At 41.2% G+C, this 14,717-nt stretch overlaps 1 protein-coding gene across 1 annotated transcript in view; it reads left to right on the top strand.

The window, feature by feature from the left end:
• The window catches only part of WDR48 (WD repeat domain 48), a 49,192-nt gene that overhangs the window by 15,373 nt on the left and 19,102 nt on the right, over nucleotides 1–14,717 (top strand). The window contains exons 3-10 of the mRNA XM_040246202.1: nucleotides 359–437; nucleotides 1,184–1,266; nucleotides 1,384–1,513; nucleotides 3,608–3,696; nucleotides 4,085–4,186; nucleotides 10,190–10,414; nucleotides 12,070–12,144; nucleotides 13,835–13,937. Of these exons, the coding sequence (XP_040102136.1) occupies nucleotides 359–437; nucleotides 1,184–1,266; nucleotides 1,384–1,513; nucleotides 3,608–3,696; nucleotides 4,085–4,186; nucleotides 10,190–10,414; nucleotides 12,070–12,144; nucleotides 13,835–13,937 (886 nt within the window). The remainder of the gene's footprint in view (nucleotides 1–358; nucleotides 438–1,183; nucleotides 1,267–1,383; nucleotides 1,514–3,607; nucleotides 3,697–4,084; nucleotides 4,187–10,189; nucleotides 10,415–12,069; nucleotides 12,145–13,834; nucleotides 13,938–14,717) is intronic.

The following is a 14,717-nucleotide window of genomic DNA, read 5'->3' as shown; positions in this document are numbered from 1 at the left end:
AGACCTGTTCATGTCTCATCCTTTCTAGTGAAGCGCTTCCCGTTACACTCGTGTCACAGGCAGTGCCTCGCCCAGGTCTCGTTGCCTTCCCTAACTTCAGGGCATTTGTCCTGGAAACCGAGGCTTATGTCAGTGATAAAACTGTTCTGAAAGAAAACTTCTGTTTATATCTGCCATATGGAAGCATCAATCATTTGGTGAAATTCTACTCTGAATTCAGCTGTAAATTTGAAGACCTTAGAGACATGTGTCACTTTAATTGAATCTAAACATAATCATGTTTTTGTGATATATTTATGACATATTTTATCCTCTAATATACTAAAAGACATTTTTATGATTTATCTTGTAATTTCAGCAAGATCCATATATAGCATCTATGGAACACCATACTGATTGGGTGAATGATATTGTACTCTGTTGTAATGGGAAAACATGTAAGTATTTCTTTGGATTGTTGAGCTTCTAGACAGTTTTAATTCAATTTGATTTCTTTTTCTTTTATTTTTTTCATTGTTTATATAAGCCTTTTTCTTGAATTGTAACATACATACAGAAAAGTACACATATCCTGAGAGTACAGCTCAATAAAATTTTACAAAGTGAACACCCATATCAAGAAACAGATTACCCAGATCCCTCATACACCACCCTTCCAGGCACTGTCCCTTGTCCCAGGATAACTGCTCGCGTGTCTTCTAAGCACTGTTGATTAGTTTGCCTGCATTGTCACTGTATATAAATAGACTCATGCGATATGTATTTTTCTTTTAACCTGATTAGTCTCTTTTTGTTCTCTTTATGGTAAGATCCATTTCTTGATTTTGCAGTCTGTCTTAGAGAAATCTTTTGTAGTCAAATTAGTTGCCTTCAGCTGGAACATTGAAAAGTTTGTCTTGCTTATTAAAAAAATATTTGAGACAAAATATAAAAAGTTCTAGAAAGAACTTTTAGATATATATGTATATGTGTGAGTATGTGAACGTTAAGATGTTTGAATTAACATTAGGAATATTATAAATACTCAACATACATAAATATTCAAATATTTATGTATAAACATTTTGTATATATGTTTTGTATATGTGAAAGTTTGAGACAGTATTAATTTTTTTAAGTTAATTCTTTAAAATTGTGTTAAGAAACACTACTAAGGGGTTTGTTCATTCTTTGCCTCTTCTAGTAATATCTGCTTCTTCTGATACAACAGTAAAAGTATGGAACGCGCATAAGGGATTTTGCATGTCAACATTAAGGACTCATAAGGTAAGACAGCTAACACAGTTCAGTGTCTTTAGTCCAGTACTAGGATCTCAGTACTTTATATGGCTCATTTGCTTATTGGTCTACAGAGTAGATCATAATATATATGTTTTGTTACAGGATTATGTAAAGGCCTTAGCGTATGCCAAGGATAAGGAACTCGTAGCATCAGCTGGATTGGACCGACAAATATTCCTTTGGGATGTGAATACTCTAACAGCACTAACTGCCTCAAATAACACCGTCACAAGTAAGGTGTTTGAAAAATTTTCTTTGAAAGTGATCCAAGTTGACATAAAGAAAGAATGGTTTATAAAACAAATTTTATAAGTTTGCATCAAGACAGTGGTTCTGCCTGTAGCGGTCTAGTCCCTGAGGGTGTGATTAGAAGCTAGTTCCTCACTGTGGTCTAAAAATGGTAACTTCTCCAGGTGTAACCTGGCCATTTTTGTACGTAGCATGTTAGCTCCCTAGCTAACATATAAGTTTCCAGAGCGCAAAAGTGTCTGTCTTATTACTTTGTATTAATATATCCTACAGCTTTACCTGGCCCAGGGCCACACTCTAGGCTGATATTACTGATGAAAGTAGTGACTGCCTGGCCCAAAGTAGGCAGCTCTTGACTTTCAGAAGTGTTGGGCTTAGTTGTGTCCGACTCCTCTCTGCGGCCCTTGGAGAATCCCAGGGTTGGGGGAGCCTGGTGGGCTGCCATCTATGGGGTCACACAGAGTCGGACACGACTGAAGCGACTTAGCAGCAGTAGCAGCAGGCTCCTCTGTCCATGAGACTTTCCAGGCAAGAATCCTGGAGTGGGTTGCCATTTTCCTACCCCAGGAAAAGTGTTACTGGACACTAACAGCCTTCAAGTTAATAACCACATAGGAAAATACCCAAAGGAAAGAAAGAGGGCTTTTAGTGCCAATACTGTAGGACCCTTTCAGAGCAGCCTTAAGAATCCAGCCAATTCCAGAAGAGTGCAGGAAGGCTGACCCTAGCTCCTAGAGACAATTCAGAAACTTTCACAGTGAGTTAGTAGCATGGATGCCTTATCAACTAAGATCTCAGTTACCCAGTCAGACCCAGACAGGTTAGACTTGAAGTTCGGCCTGGTGTCAGTAGGGACTCTTAAGAGCATATTTTTAGCTAAGCCTGGCTTAGAAGATCTGTGTTCATGATGTGGGCCTGAACTATCTGGATCCCTGCATGACAGATCCAATTTGTCATGACTGTGTAAGGCTCATGTTGACATAGCTAACAATTCTAATGTAATCTAGTATGTGTCAAGAAGAGCAGGTTGGGAGACTGCTGTTTATAATTTCTTAAATATTATTTTGCCCTTTTTTCTCAGGAAATATGTGAAGGTTTAAACACTATTCTTCCCTTGTTCTCTGTGATTAATGTACACAGTCTCAGGGATTCAGCAGCTGGTCCCTACTGGGGCTGTCATAATGCATCATTTAACTTTCTCTAATGTAAGGCCTGCCTGAAAGAGACACTACCAAGGGGGAATGAAGCCAAAAAAGGAGGATTGTCCCAAGTTCAGAGATGAGGCTTACTGGTATAGATTCAGCAACAAGTTTATTCTACTTAGAACTGTTTAGAGAGGATATCAAACACGCTTTTTATCATTATGGAAATAATGATCATAGCTAACATTTATTGAGCATTCAATAGAAGCAGTTACTTTTCTAAATACTTTATATGTATTTATTCCTTTACTCACAATCAGTATTTTTGTTTATACTTATTCCTTGTTGTAAAGTTGGAATCATACTGTATGGACAGTTTTATGTATGTGCTTCGGTGGTATTGACTTCCGAATCAGAGAGTATGAATGCAATTCTTGCCACATAGTGCCTAATTTGCTTCCAGAAGAGTTGTACCAAATTATCCTTCCACAGGTAATATATGAGAAGGCCATTTCAACTATTTTTTTTGAGAACCAAGTATATTGCCTTGTTTTTTTTACTGATTTTGTCAGAGAAAATAGTATTTTGTTTTGATTTGTGTTTTCTTGTAAAAAAGTGAGTTTAGCTGTAGTTTTCATTTTTACTGGCACATATGTGTCTTTGAAAATAGATTAATTATGTGGATAGCTTTTTAAGTGGCAGTTCAGTTCAATTTAGTAAATATTTATTGAGCATTTGTGTATGCTCAAATCCAGAAGAGATGTAAATTTTAATAGTATTATTTAGAATTATCTTCATAATAGGTAAATTTCTTTTCCTTAAGAGTCCTCATAAAGATAAGATTTTCTGAATCAAATAATTAACTTTGCAGTTTGTGCTAACTAGCTATTAAACAGATGATGATTTTAACCTTTAGCTCTATTTATCTTTAATAGCTTCTTCTTTAAGTGGGAACAAAGACTCCATTTATAGCCTGGCAATGAATCAACTGGGAACAATCATTGTATCAGGGTCCACTGAGAAGGTAAGGGGGAACTTAAGGGGTATATTTTAGCACTAGAAAACAAAGAAACCAAAATAATTTGATCTTTGTAATTACAAAATATATAGACAGTGGTTTTGCCTGGTGGGCACTAAAAGGCTTTATTTGAACAAATAAGGGTATAACTGTATAATTACTGTCATGTGTGTGGTGCCAGGGTTGGAGGGTGGAGTGGGGAGGCCTGTGCAACTTTTTTTACATTAAAGAGGCTTCCTCCCACTTAAAAAAGTTGGGAGCCTTGGACACTGAAACACTGTCTGTTGGCTGAAGTAGTACTACCATCACAGAACTTAGTGGTTACCATTTGATTTATAGAAGTCATCTATTATTTACATTTGATCGTTTGTATGATACGTTGTATGATTCACAGGTTTTAAGAGTATGGGATCCGAGAACATGTGCAAAACTAATGAAGCTAAAAGGGCACACAGATAATGTTAAAGCATTGCTGTTGAACAGAGATGGCACACAGGTATGCAGTTCGCACAAGCATTTACCTACTGACCTTGTCAGAAATTTCATACAGCAGAAGCTCCCCCACTTTCTGTATCGTTGCGTAGTTGGTTTAAACCAAAAGCTACACGCATTATAAACTGTGGTCTTAAATCCTTAAAATACTCAATTGCACATATAATAATCCACATTTTGAAATTATCTTGTTTGCATAACTTTTAAAGAAAGGCCAAACAAGGGATATCCTAAAAATAATTTTAATGCAGGTGAGTATATACAATTATGTATAGACTAAAATAAGGGCTTCCCAGGTGGCTCAGTGGTAAAGGATTGCAGGAACTACAGGAGACGTGGGTTTGATCCTTGAGTCGGAAAGATCTCCTGGAGGAGGAAATGACAACCCACTCCAGTATTCTTGCCTGGAAAATCCCATGGATAGAGGAACCTGGCGGGCTGCCATCCATGAGGTCTCAAAAAGACAGAACTGAACATCCATCCATAAATACACACACATATATAGGCTAAAATAATTTAAAATGCTTCCTTTTTTGAAGCAGAAGGAATCTTTGGTATTGAGTGCTTTCTGGCAGTGGAAAATATCCTCATAGTGGGTCTGGTTTCTTAGGCAGATCTTGTCAGTTGACTATGTAGATATGGACTGTAGTTTTGCTATAACATAGAACTTAAAGTCAGCATTTCAAAGAAAAACATTTTGGTAATGTTTGAACAGGTGTTAATATTCAGCCACATAATTTGTGAATTATAAATCACAATTCTATCTGTTCTATAGCAGTAGAAAAGTGATCTTTCATAATATAGACAGTAAAAAACAAAAACTGAGCACCATTTTATGACACACTTCTCCCGTGTACTGCTGCCGTTTTTTTCATAGGCAGGGATCATTGGAATTGATTGTAATGGGGTTGGAAAAGGGAGAGTACGAATGTGACTGGATGAGAAACACCATCGGTCTATTACTCCCATGAAAGAACATCAGGGAAGTTGCCTCATCCATGAATCAGTGAAGCCTTTGTTTCCAGAGGTGAAAGGAAAGTTGAAAAACTGGCCAAGGGAAGGAAATCACTTTTCAGAACCAGGTAGAGAGAGGCTGGAAGATGCCCATAGAGGTCTTTGGAGACATGGAGGGATCTTGATACTCATGTATTGTGTAGCCTTGAGCAGAGAACTCTTCTTTACCTGTCCTTAGTTTTCTTATCTGCAAAGTGGGAATCATAGTCTTTAGTTAGTATAGTTGGTGAGAAGAGTAGAAATAATAGGTATGTTCTTGTCTGCAAACCGTGGCATTTTCTAGGACTCTTAAGTTTATTTGTAGTAGCATTTTCACCTGAGTCTAAAAAGCCCAATGCAGTCAGCTCCTCACTTTTTTTCAGTAGCTGCTAGGTTGCACTTGATATGGTTGTCCAAGCCTTCTTCTGTTAGCTTTGTCCAGGCTCAAACTGGATCGTATGGGCTCCACGGGACTGCCCTTAACTAGAGGCGGTAGACTAGATGGTTTTCAGAAGGGGGCTGTGGACCTGGTGGACTTCCTGAGATCTCCTTTCTGCTTCACTCCATGTCTTGTTTCCTCTGTAGATAATTAGGAATGTGCTTTTACCTAAAACAATATAAGTAGCATCAGTTCAGTTCAGTCACTCAGTTGTGTCCGACTCTTCGCAGCTCCATGGACTGCAGCACACCAGGCCTCCTTGTCCATCACCAACTCCCGGGGTTTACTCAAACTCATGTCTGTCACATCAGTGATGCCATCCAACTATCTCATCCTCTGTTGTCCCCTTCTCCCACCTTCAGTCTTTCCCAGCATCAGGCTCTTTTCAGATGAGTCAGTTCTTCGCATGAGGTGGCCAGAGTATTGGAGCTTCAGCTTCAGCATCAGTCCTTCCAATGAATACTCAGGACTGATCTCCTTTAGGATGGACAGGTTGCATTTCCTTGCAGTCAAAGGGACTCTTGAGTCTCCTCCAACACCACAGTTCAAAAGCATCAATTCTTTGGTGCTCAGCTGTCTTTATAGTCCAACTCTCACATCCATACATGACTTTTGGAAAAACCGTAGCTTTGACTAGACAGACCTTTGTTGGTAAAGTAATGTCTCTGCTTTTTAATATGCTGTCTAGGTTTGTCATAGCTTTTCTACCAAGGAGCAAGCGTCTTTTAATTTCATGGCTGCAGTCACCATCTCCAGTGATTTGGAGCCCAAGAAAATAAAATCTGTCACTGTTTCCATGGTTTCCCCATCTGTTTGCCATGAAGTGATGGGACCAGAGGCCATGATCTTCGTTTTCTGAATGTTGAGCTTTAAGCCAACTTTTTCACTCTCCTCTTTCACTTTCATCAAGAGGCTCTTTAGTTCTTCTTCGCTTTCTGCTATAAGGGTGGTGTCATCTTAGTATCTGAGGTTATTGATATTTCTCCCAGAGATCTTGATTCCAGCTTGTGCTTAATCCAGCCCAGTGTTTCTCATGATGTACCCTGCATATTTTAAATAAGCAAGGTGACAATATACAGCCTTGACATATTCCTTCCCTATTTGGAAGCAGTCTATTGTTCCATGTCCATTTCTAACTGTTGCTTCCTGACCTGCATACAGATTTCTTAGGAGGCAGGTCAGGTGGTCTGGTATTCCCACCTCTTTAAGAATTTTCCACAGTTTGTTGTGATACACATAGTCAAGGGCTTTGGCATAAGTCAGTAAAGCAGAAGTAGATGTTTTCCTGGCGCTCTCTTGCTTTTTTGATGATCCAGCTTTTTCGATGACCTCTGGTTCCTCTACCTTTTCTGTATTCATCTTGAATATCTGTTCACAGTTCACATACTGTTGAAGCCTGGCTTGGAGAATTGTGAGCATTACTCTACTGGCGTGTGAGATGAGTGCAATTGTCGTCAGTTTGAGCATTCTTTGGGATTGGAATGAAAACTGACCTTTTCCAGTCCTGTGGCCACTGCTGAGTTTTCCAAATATGCTGGCATATACAGCATTATCTTTTAGGATTTGAAATAGTCAACTGGAATTCCATCACCTCCACTAGCTTTGTTCATAGTGATGCTTCCTAAGACCCACTTGACTTCACATTCCAGGATGTCTGGCTCTAGGTGAATGATCACACCATTGTGATTATCTGGGTCATGCAGGTCTTTTTTGTATAGTTTTTCTGTGTATTCTTCCTCCTCTTCTTAATATCTTCTGCTTCTGTTAGGTCCATACCACCTCTGTCCTTTATTGTGCCCATCTTTGCGTGAAATGTTCACTTGGTAACTAATTTTCTTGAAGAGATCTCTAGTCTTTCCCACTCTATTCTTTTCCTCTATTTCTTTGCCTTGATATCTCAGAAAGGCTCTCTTATATATGGGTATGAATGCACTTCACCTCAAGCCAGCTTCCCTTACTGAAAGCACAGACGGTGATATGGTACTACTATAAAAGCTGCCTGTCTGCCTTAGAGTGCAGAGTTAAGCCAGTAATTTTTCTCCTCTAGTTCTCCCTTTATCCATTTTCCTTATTGGCAATGAGAAACTAAATGTAAATTTAGCCACCAACAACATGGCATCTTTACATTAGGGAATTGATCAAGAAAACACCTAGAATAGCCACTTATCTGGCGAAAAGAGGGAAGGGAAAAGAAACGTTTACTTACTGATTCTTGAACTCTTCTTCTCTCTTGGAAGAGAAAGTTATTGGTTACTGGACCAGAGTATATTTTAAATCCTGTAGAGTTGCCCTGCAGCTTCTCATGTAGGGTCCCTGGTGGCGTAAGTCAGGGCTTGTGATGATACGTATAGTAGGCCAGTGAATCCTATCAGTGTCAGCCTATCGCCTCACTTCCTTTGTTGTCGTAGGATATTTAGCAAATCTTACTATCTGAGGTCTCTCTTCACTGCAGTTGTTTTGATTGGTGCCAACGTTCCTGGGCCAAGCCAGCTGACTTTTCATTCCTTGTACTTGTTCAGTCAGTTGCTTGAGGAGATTGGGGCAAGCTGCTATCTTGTTCTGAGTTGGTCATGTCCTTGTGTGTCACTCAAAGGATTTTCCTTGCTCATACAAATCTTGCTGAGTCTAACCTATAGGCCCAGGGGCTCTTTGAGCATTAGGCCACTCCTTGCTCCTGACTTGCCCACTGGGCTGCTCTCTTTTGGCAGTTACAACTGTGTATAAGTGACCATCCCAGAAACACCGTGTGTTGATCAACAGCAGTCTTGCCGCAGTACACTGGTACTTCTCATCTCTATTGGCAAAAGCACAGAGCACCTGATCAGGCTATAGGATCTGATCCCCTGAGTCTGACTTAGCAGAGCCATTTGGGGCTTTCTGTCCTAGTCCCGGAAACCACCTCGTAATGAAGGGGTCTGCATGTTTATCCAGTGGAAGGTTGGGGTCAGTGGGAAGTGTTTGGATGAACCCTCTAGGTCCTAAAGGACATCAGGCACTAGAATTCCTGTAAAATAGGCATATCTTCTAACCATACTACCGAATACTACAAACTCATTTGCCAACTTGGTGCTTTAAAAGTGATTGCTGTCTATTTGGGGGCCTGCTTTTTAACAGTCTTAGAATACTGATTACTATCAAAGATTATTTTGTATTCTATATCCAGGTGGATGTAGAACTCTAATATACTCTGTATTTCCTCAACTGTTTTCAGCTGTGCATTCTTGGTTTGGAATTTACTGTTGTAAGTTACCCAGCCTGTGAGGACTTCCAACCCATCATCTTTGCCTTCCTTATCCTAAAGTTGTCAGACCTTATTCCCTGTAGATATGTGGTCTAGGAGCTGAGTGATCAAAGCTTTGCTAACAGCTTTGCCACCTCAGCGAAGCACCTCATCCTGGAATGGGGGACTCCTCCTTGCCTGCCCCCCATTACACTACCACAGTGCTCCTACACACGTGATGAAGGTCTCCTTACAACCTTACTGCTGACAGTCTCTTTACTGATTAGTCTCTTGGTTCTCTTGCAAACTAGTTATAATCAATGATTAAAACACTGATGCTCCTGACAGCTTATGGGGGAGTCTGTTAGTATGTTGTTTGTTTAATTAAACATGTCCAGAGTTCTGAAAGCCTTTCAAGTCACAGAACAGGCCAGTTAATCCTTAGTATTCCTGAAGGCCTCACCTGTTCAAACACTATCCAGGTCTCCCAGCCCACAACTGTCTTCTCTTCTTTGAAGTTCTTTGCCTGCTTGATTTCATATACCAGCACCAGCAGTTGCTTTCTCCTCAGGGCTATTTTTTCCCCAGAGAAATAAGCTTTTCTCCATTTCCTCAGGTGACCACAGTAACTGGTAGAGAATACCAGGCATGCTGAATGCAGATGTGGGGTGGCTGGTTCTCCCTGTTTCTGTCACACTCCGTGTGCTCAGCTCTGATAAGAGTACCAGCAACTCTGATGCAGTTGAGCCTTCAGAAATGTCAGAACTGCCAGTGTTAACTCTGAATGGGGAGGGTTTACATTTTGTATTAATTCATGTTGAACTCGAGGCCCATATGGAAAGTAGCCACGCTCACACAGAGTGAGTGGCAAGCTGGATTTTGCATTTGAGTCTCGTCAGTAAAATCCAGGAGACCTGGCAAGTCATCATGAATACAGAGCAGTGAGGGAGAGGACAAAACAGAAGTGTGACCCAGGGCTCTGGGCTAGTGCAATGCTTGTCAAACTTGGCGTACCAGACAGAATGACCTGGAGAGCCTGTCAAAACACAGATTGCTGGCCCCCACCAGAGTTTCTGCCTCACTGGGTGTGGAATGGGACACAAGATGGTGATGCTGCAGGTGGCCAGGTACCAAGGAAGTTTTCCTCAGAGGGTTCCCTGCTTGAGCCTGTATTGTTGCCTTTGGTCATCCCAGCCTATGATGCATGCTTATCAGAAGTCCTTTATCAGAGGCAGGAATGCAGGTTATTAGAGATACATTTTGACAATATAGAGTCAGGAGAGAAGCCAAGAGCAGAGCACAAGAAAGCAGGATCTTTTTGGCAGGTTTCTAACCTTAGCTTTCTCTATCCCCAGTGCCTTTCCGGCAGTTCGGACGGGACAATCCGCCTTTGGTCCCTTGGCCAGCAGAGATGTATAGCAACGTATCGAGTGCACGATGAAGGTGTGTGGGCTCTGCAGGTCAACGATGCCTTCACACACGTGTATTCTGGAGGAAGGGACAGGAAGATTTATTGCACAGACCTAAGAAACCCTGATATTCGGGTGCTCATTTGTGAAGAAAAAGCGCCAGTTCTCAAGGTATGTCATATGTTTTAGTTTTATGATTTAGATTGTTACATGCGCTAGCCAAATACATCAAAATCAATATTAAAACCTGAGTCACCTGTTAGGTTGTAAAAAAGATACTTTTTAGCCAACCGTAGAAGAAATGGTGACTTCCTGGGAACATCAGGGCTGGATGACTGTCGCACTGGCGAATCCTGTGAACTGACCCCACAGTGCTCCTGGGCTCTGCTGGCTTTCCTAACCTGTCCTTAGAGGAGGAATAGAGGAGTTCAGGTATCTGTGAGTGGACAGCAAAGCAGAAATGTGTCCACTGTGTCACGTGGGGAATGTGGAAGAGTGCTCCTGAAGAAGGGGGAGAGGCAGGTTCAAATTGCAAACCATCACTGCCTTAGAATAGTCCTGGGAGGTGGGTACTTGAGAAGCCATCTGTATTGACACCTGCTAAAAGTGAAGTCTAGCCTGAAAAAATGGACAGTCATCATTGACAAGGTGTTCAGTCTCACTGATATTCACAGAATTGCACATTAAAACAATGGTGAGGAGATTTCCAGACTTAAAATGGAGGCATAAAGATAGCACTATACCCCCCGCCAACCCCTTCTCAGAGATCATCTGAAAACAGAACTTCAAATAGCCATCATCTGCAAAACGAAGTGACATCTGATACTCAGACCACAGTGTAGGAGGAAGAGCTGAGGCAGACTACAGGTCAGATGAGACACTTGAGAGGATGCCTTTGGTCTGAGAGCTCACATAATACTGACCAAGTACAGTTCTTTAAAGCAGATGGCACAGCCTAATGGACAGAAGCCATAACCCTTTAGAGAAGCAAGAGAGTTGAGGCCAAAGTCACAGAGACACAGCATGTGTGCAGGAAGCACGCTGATGGGGAGAGACAGGTGTGGAGGAGAAACTCTGCACTGCAAGGCCTGCGGCCAGGATCTCTGAGCTGTGGAGAAAAAGACAAGAGGGATTTAGCCCAGGCATAAACCTAAGGAGCATCACTCTGAACTGAAGAGGATTCCTGGTTGCCAGTGTTCCAGCCCTGTCCTCATGTCTCGAAACCTGTAGTTGCCTGGTGCAGGAAGAGTGGGCAGATCACGTCATTTGCATAATGTGTGCATAGGTGTGTATTTATTTTCATATGTGCAGTATTTTAGAAATACGGGAAGAGACGGGAAGCGGCCCCCACTATGCAGCCTGTTCCCGGTGGGGAGTAGGCATGGTGCATGGCAGGAGTACCCTTTACTTTCGCTGTCTCATTAGAACGGTTATTTTGTTTCTTGCTACACTCATTTCCAAAGAAAAAAGAAACTTACTTTCTTGTTATTAAGAACATAAAAACAGAAGAGTGGTAAAACCGGGAAGGAAGGGTAAGTCATCCTTTTGACTATACCCATTTAGAACCCTTAAATTAACCACACTTGAAACTTGAAGCCCTTGTTTTTAGTAAGATGTCACCCCATTCCACTTATGTAGGGCTCTAAATTCCATTATCAGAGAGACCCTTTCATTCTTCTGTGCATCCCTGGCTTTGAACACATGCCTGTGGTATCATCACCATACAATATTGAATGAAGGAGTTGGTATTTAATATTGTTCAGCTGGTCCTGGCGGTTCGGACGAATCAACATTCCATACAGCGGTATTTTTGTGCCTTGTTTCAGATGGAACTTGACAGATCAGCTGACCCACCTCCTGCGATTTGGGTTGCAACAACAAAGTCTACAGTAAATAAATGGGTAAGTGAGCCACTGTACCAAATGCTGGCAAAGTAACAAATGCTCAGTGTGAGCATGACTATCAGTCAATTCAGTCACTCAGTCAAGTCTGACTCTTTGCAACCCCATGGACTGCAGCATACCCGGCTTCCCTGTCCATCACCAACTCCCAGAGCTTACTCAAACTCATATCCATCGAGTCAGTGATGCCATCCAACCATCTCATCCTCCATCGTCCCTGTCTCCTCCTCCCTTCAATCTTTCCCAGCTTCAGGGTCTTTTCTAAGGAGTTAGCGCTTCACATCAGGTGGACAAAGTATTGGAGCTTCAGCTTCAGCAACAGTCCTTTCAATGAATGTTTAAGACTGATTTTTTTTAGGATGGACTGGTTTGATCTGGAGGGACTCTCAAGAGTCTTCTCCAACACCACAGATCAAAAGCATCAATTCTTTGGCGCTCAGCTTTCTTTATGGTCCAACTCTCATATCCACACATGACTACTGGAAAAACCATAGCTTTGGCTAGACAGGCCTTTGTTGGCAAAGTAATGTCTCTGCTTTTTAATATGCTGTCTAAGTTTGTATTGGAGAAGGAAATGGCAACCCACTCCAGTATTCTTGCCTGGAGAATCCCAGGGACGGGGGAGCCTGATGGGCTGCCATCTATGGGGTCGCACAGAGTCAGACACGACTGAAGCGACTTAGCAGCTTAGCAGCTTTGTCATAGCTTTTCTTCCAAGGAGTAAGCATCTTTTAATTTCATGGCTGCAGTCACCATCTCTGGTGATTTTGGAGCCCAAGAAAATAAAATCTGTCACTGTTTCCATTGTTTCCCCATCTATTTGGCATGAAGTGATGGGACCAGATGCCATGACTTTCAGTAGCAGGACAAAAATCCAAAATTTAGACAGTGGCAAAAATCTGAACGCCCCTGTGAATGCAGGTGTGATCCTAAGGATTGTATAAAAATTAAGGTCATAGTCAAAATACAGCTTCTGACCTCTTTGTTAGGAGCCAGGATACACATTTAATGTGTATGCATAGGCACTGTGCCCTGACAAAACCAGTAAAGATTACTACAACTTCTGACCTTATGGAAGTGTATTTGAAAAGAGGCAGTCCAAGTACCAGCGCAGCAGGGAAGCTCATTACAATTCTGTTTTTCTAAATGTAAGAGAAAGCAGAATTGTTTTTTCAAATTCATTTCCTTTGTCTTCATAGCATAAAGAACAAGGATCGAAATAAAGGGTAAGCAGAGTGAAGTAAAAAAAGTACTTTTAATTAAGATTTAAGAATAAATAGTTAAGTTTTAAATTAAGATGTCCATTTTCTTGCTTACCAGACTGTTTGTGGATAACAAAAGAGAAAGTGTTTGCCTTTATTCTTATTTTATATGTAGGTCAAGTCATTTTTGTACTTATAAAAAAAAACCATATATATCTTGTCTAAATTTCTTTGTGCCAATTTGAGATCAACATAGCTTTACCCAGAAGAGTGCCTAGTGTTCTCTCCAAAAAGACAACCTTCCCTTCTTAATTTTTGTTTTGTATTTTTTTAATCACAGTAGATAATAGTACTTTGTGTCTAAGTATTTTTTGGTTGATGTTATTGTTGGGTTTTTCTCATTTGCTTTTTGTTTTTCTTGGCACTTTAAACCTATTGAAAAGCTTATAAAGTATAAAATGATTAAATAATGAATTTTATTCCTTTAGACATTGAAGGGAATTCATAATTTCAGAGCCTCTGGAGATTATGACAATGACTGTACAAATCCTATAACACCCCTTTGTACACAACCTGACCAGGTTATTAAAGGTAAGTAAGGCTATTGGGAGGTATTGTACCTTTTATTGAGTTTAACCATAGTCACTAAGCGGAGAAGGCAGTGGCACCCCACTCCAGTACTCTGGCCTGGAAAATCCCACGGACAGAGGAGCCTGGTAGGCTGCAGTCCGTGGGGTCGCGAGGAGTCGGACACGACTGAGCGACTTCACTTTCTTCACTTTCATGCATTGGAGAAGGAAATGGCAACCCACTCCAGTGTTCTTGCCTGGAGAATCCTAGGAACAGGGGAGCCTGGTGGGCTGCCATCCCTGGGGTCGCACAGAGTCAGACACAACTGAACTGACTTAGGAGCAGCAGCATAGTCACTAAGAGATTGACAAAAATAAAGGAAATGACTTTCCTTTAAATGTAGTTCTGATGTCAAGAAAAGGCTAATCGTATATTGACTTATTTTTAATAAAATAAAAAATGTTTTTTAAATGCTATTTCAGTTCAGTTCAGTCGCTCAGTCATGTCCGACTCTTTACGAACCCATGAATCACAGCACGCCAGGCCTCCCTGTCCATCACCAACTCCCGGAGTTCACTCAGACTCACGTCCATCAAGTCAGTGATGCCATCCAGCCATCTCATCCTCTGTCGTCCCTTTCTCCTCCTGCCCCCAATCCCTCCCAACATTAAAGTCTTTTCCAATGAGTCAACTCTTCGCAAGAGGTGGCCAAAGTATTGGAGTTTCAGCTTTCACATCATTCCTTCCAAAGAAATCCCAGGGCTGATCTCCTTTAGAATGGACTGGTTGGATCTCCTTGCA

The sequence above is a fragment of the Oryx dammah genome, unplaced genomic scaffold, assembly GCF_014754425.2.
Source record: "Oryx dammah isolate SB20612 unplaced genomic scaffold, SCBI_Odam_1.1 HiC_scaffold_9, whole genome shotgun sequence".
Taxonomy (NCBI): domain Eukaryota; kingdom Metazoa; phylum Chordata; class Mammalia; order Artiodactyla; family Bovidae; genus Oryx; species Oryx dammah.
This window is presented reverse-complemented; position numbering and strand designations above follow the sequence as displayed.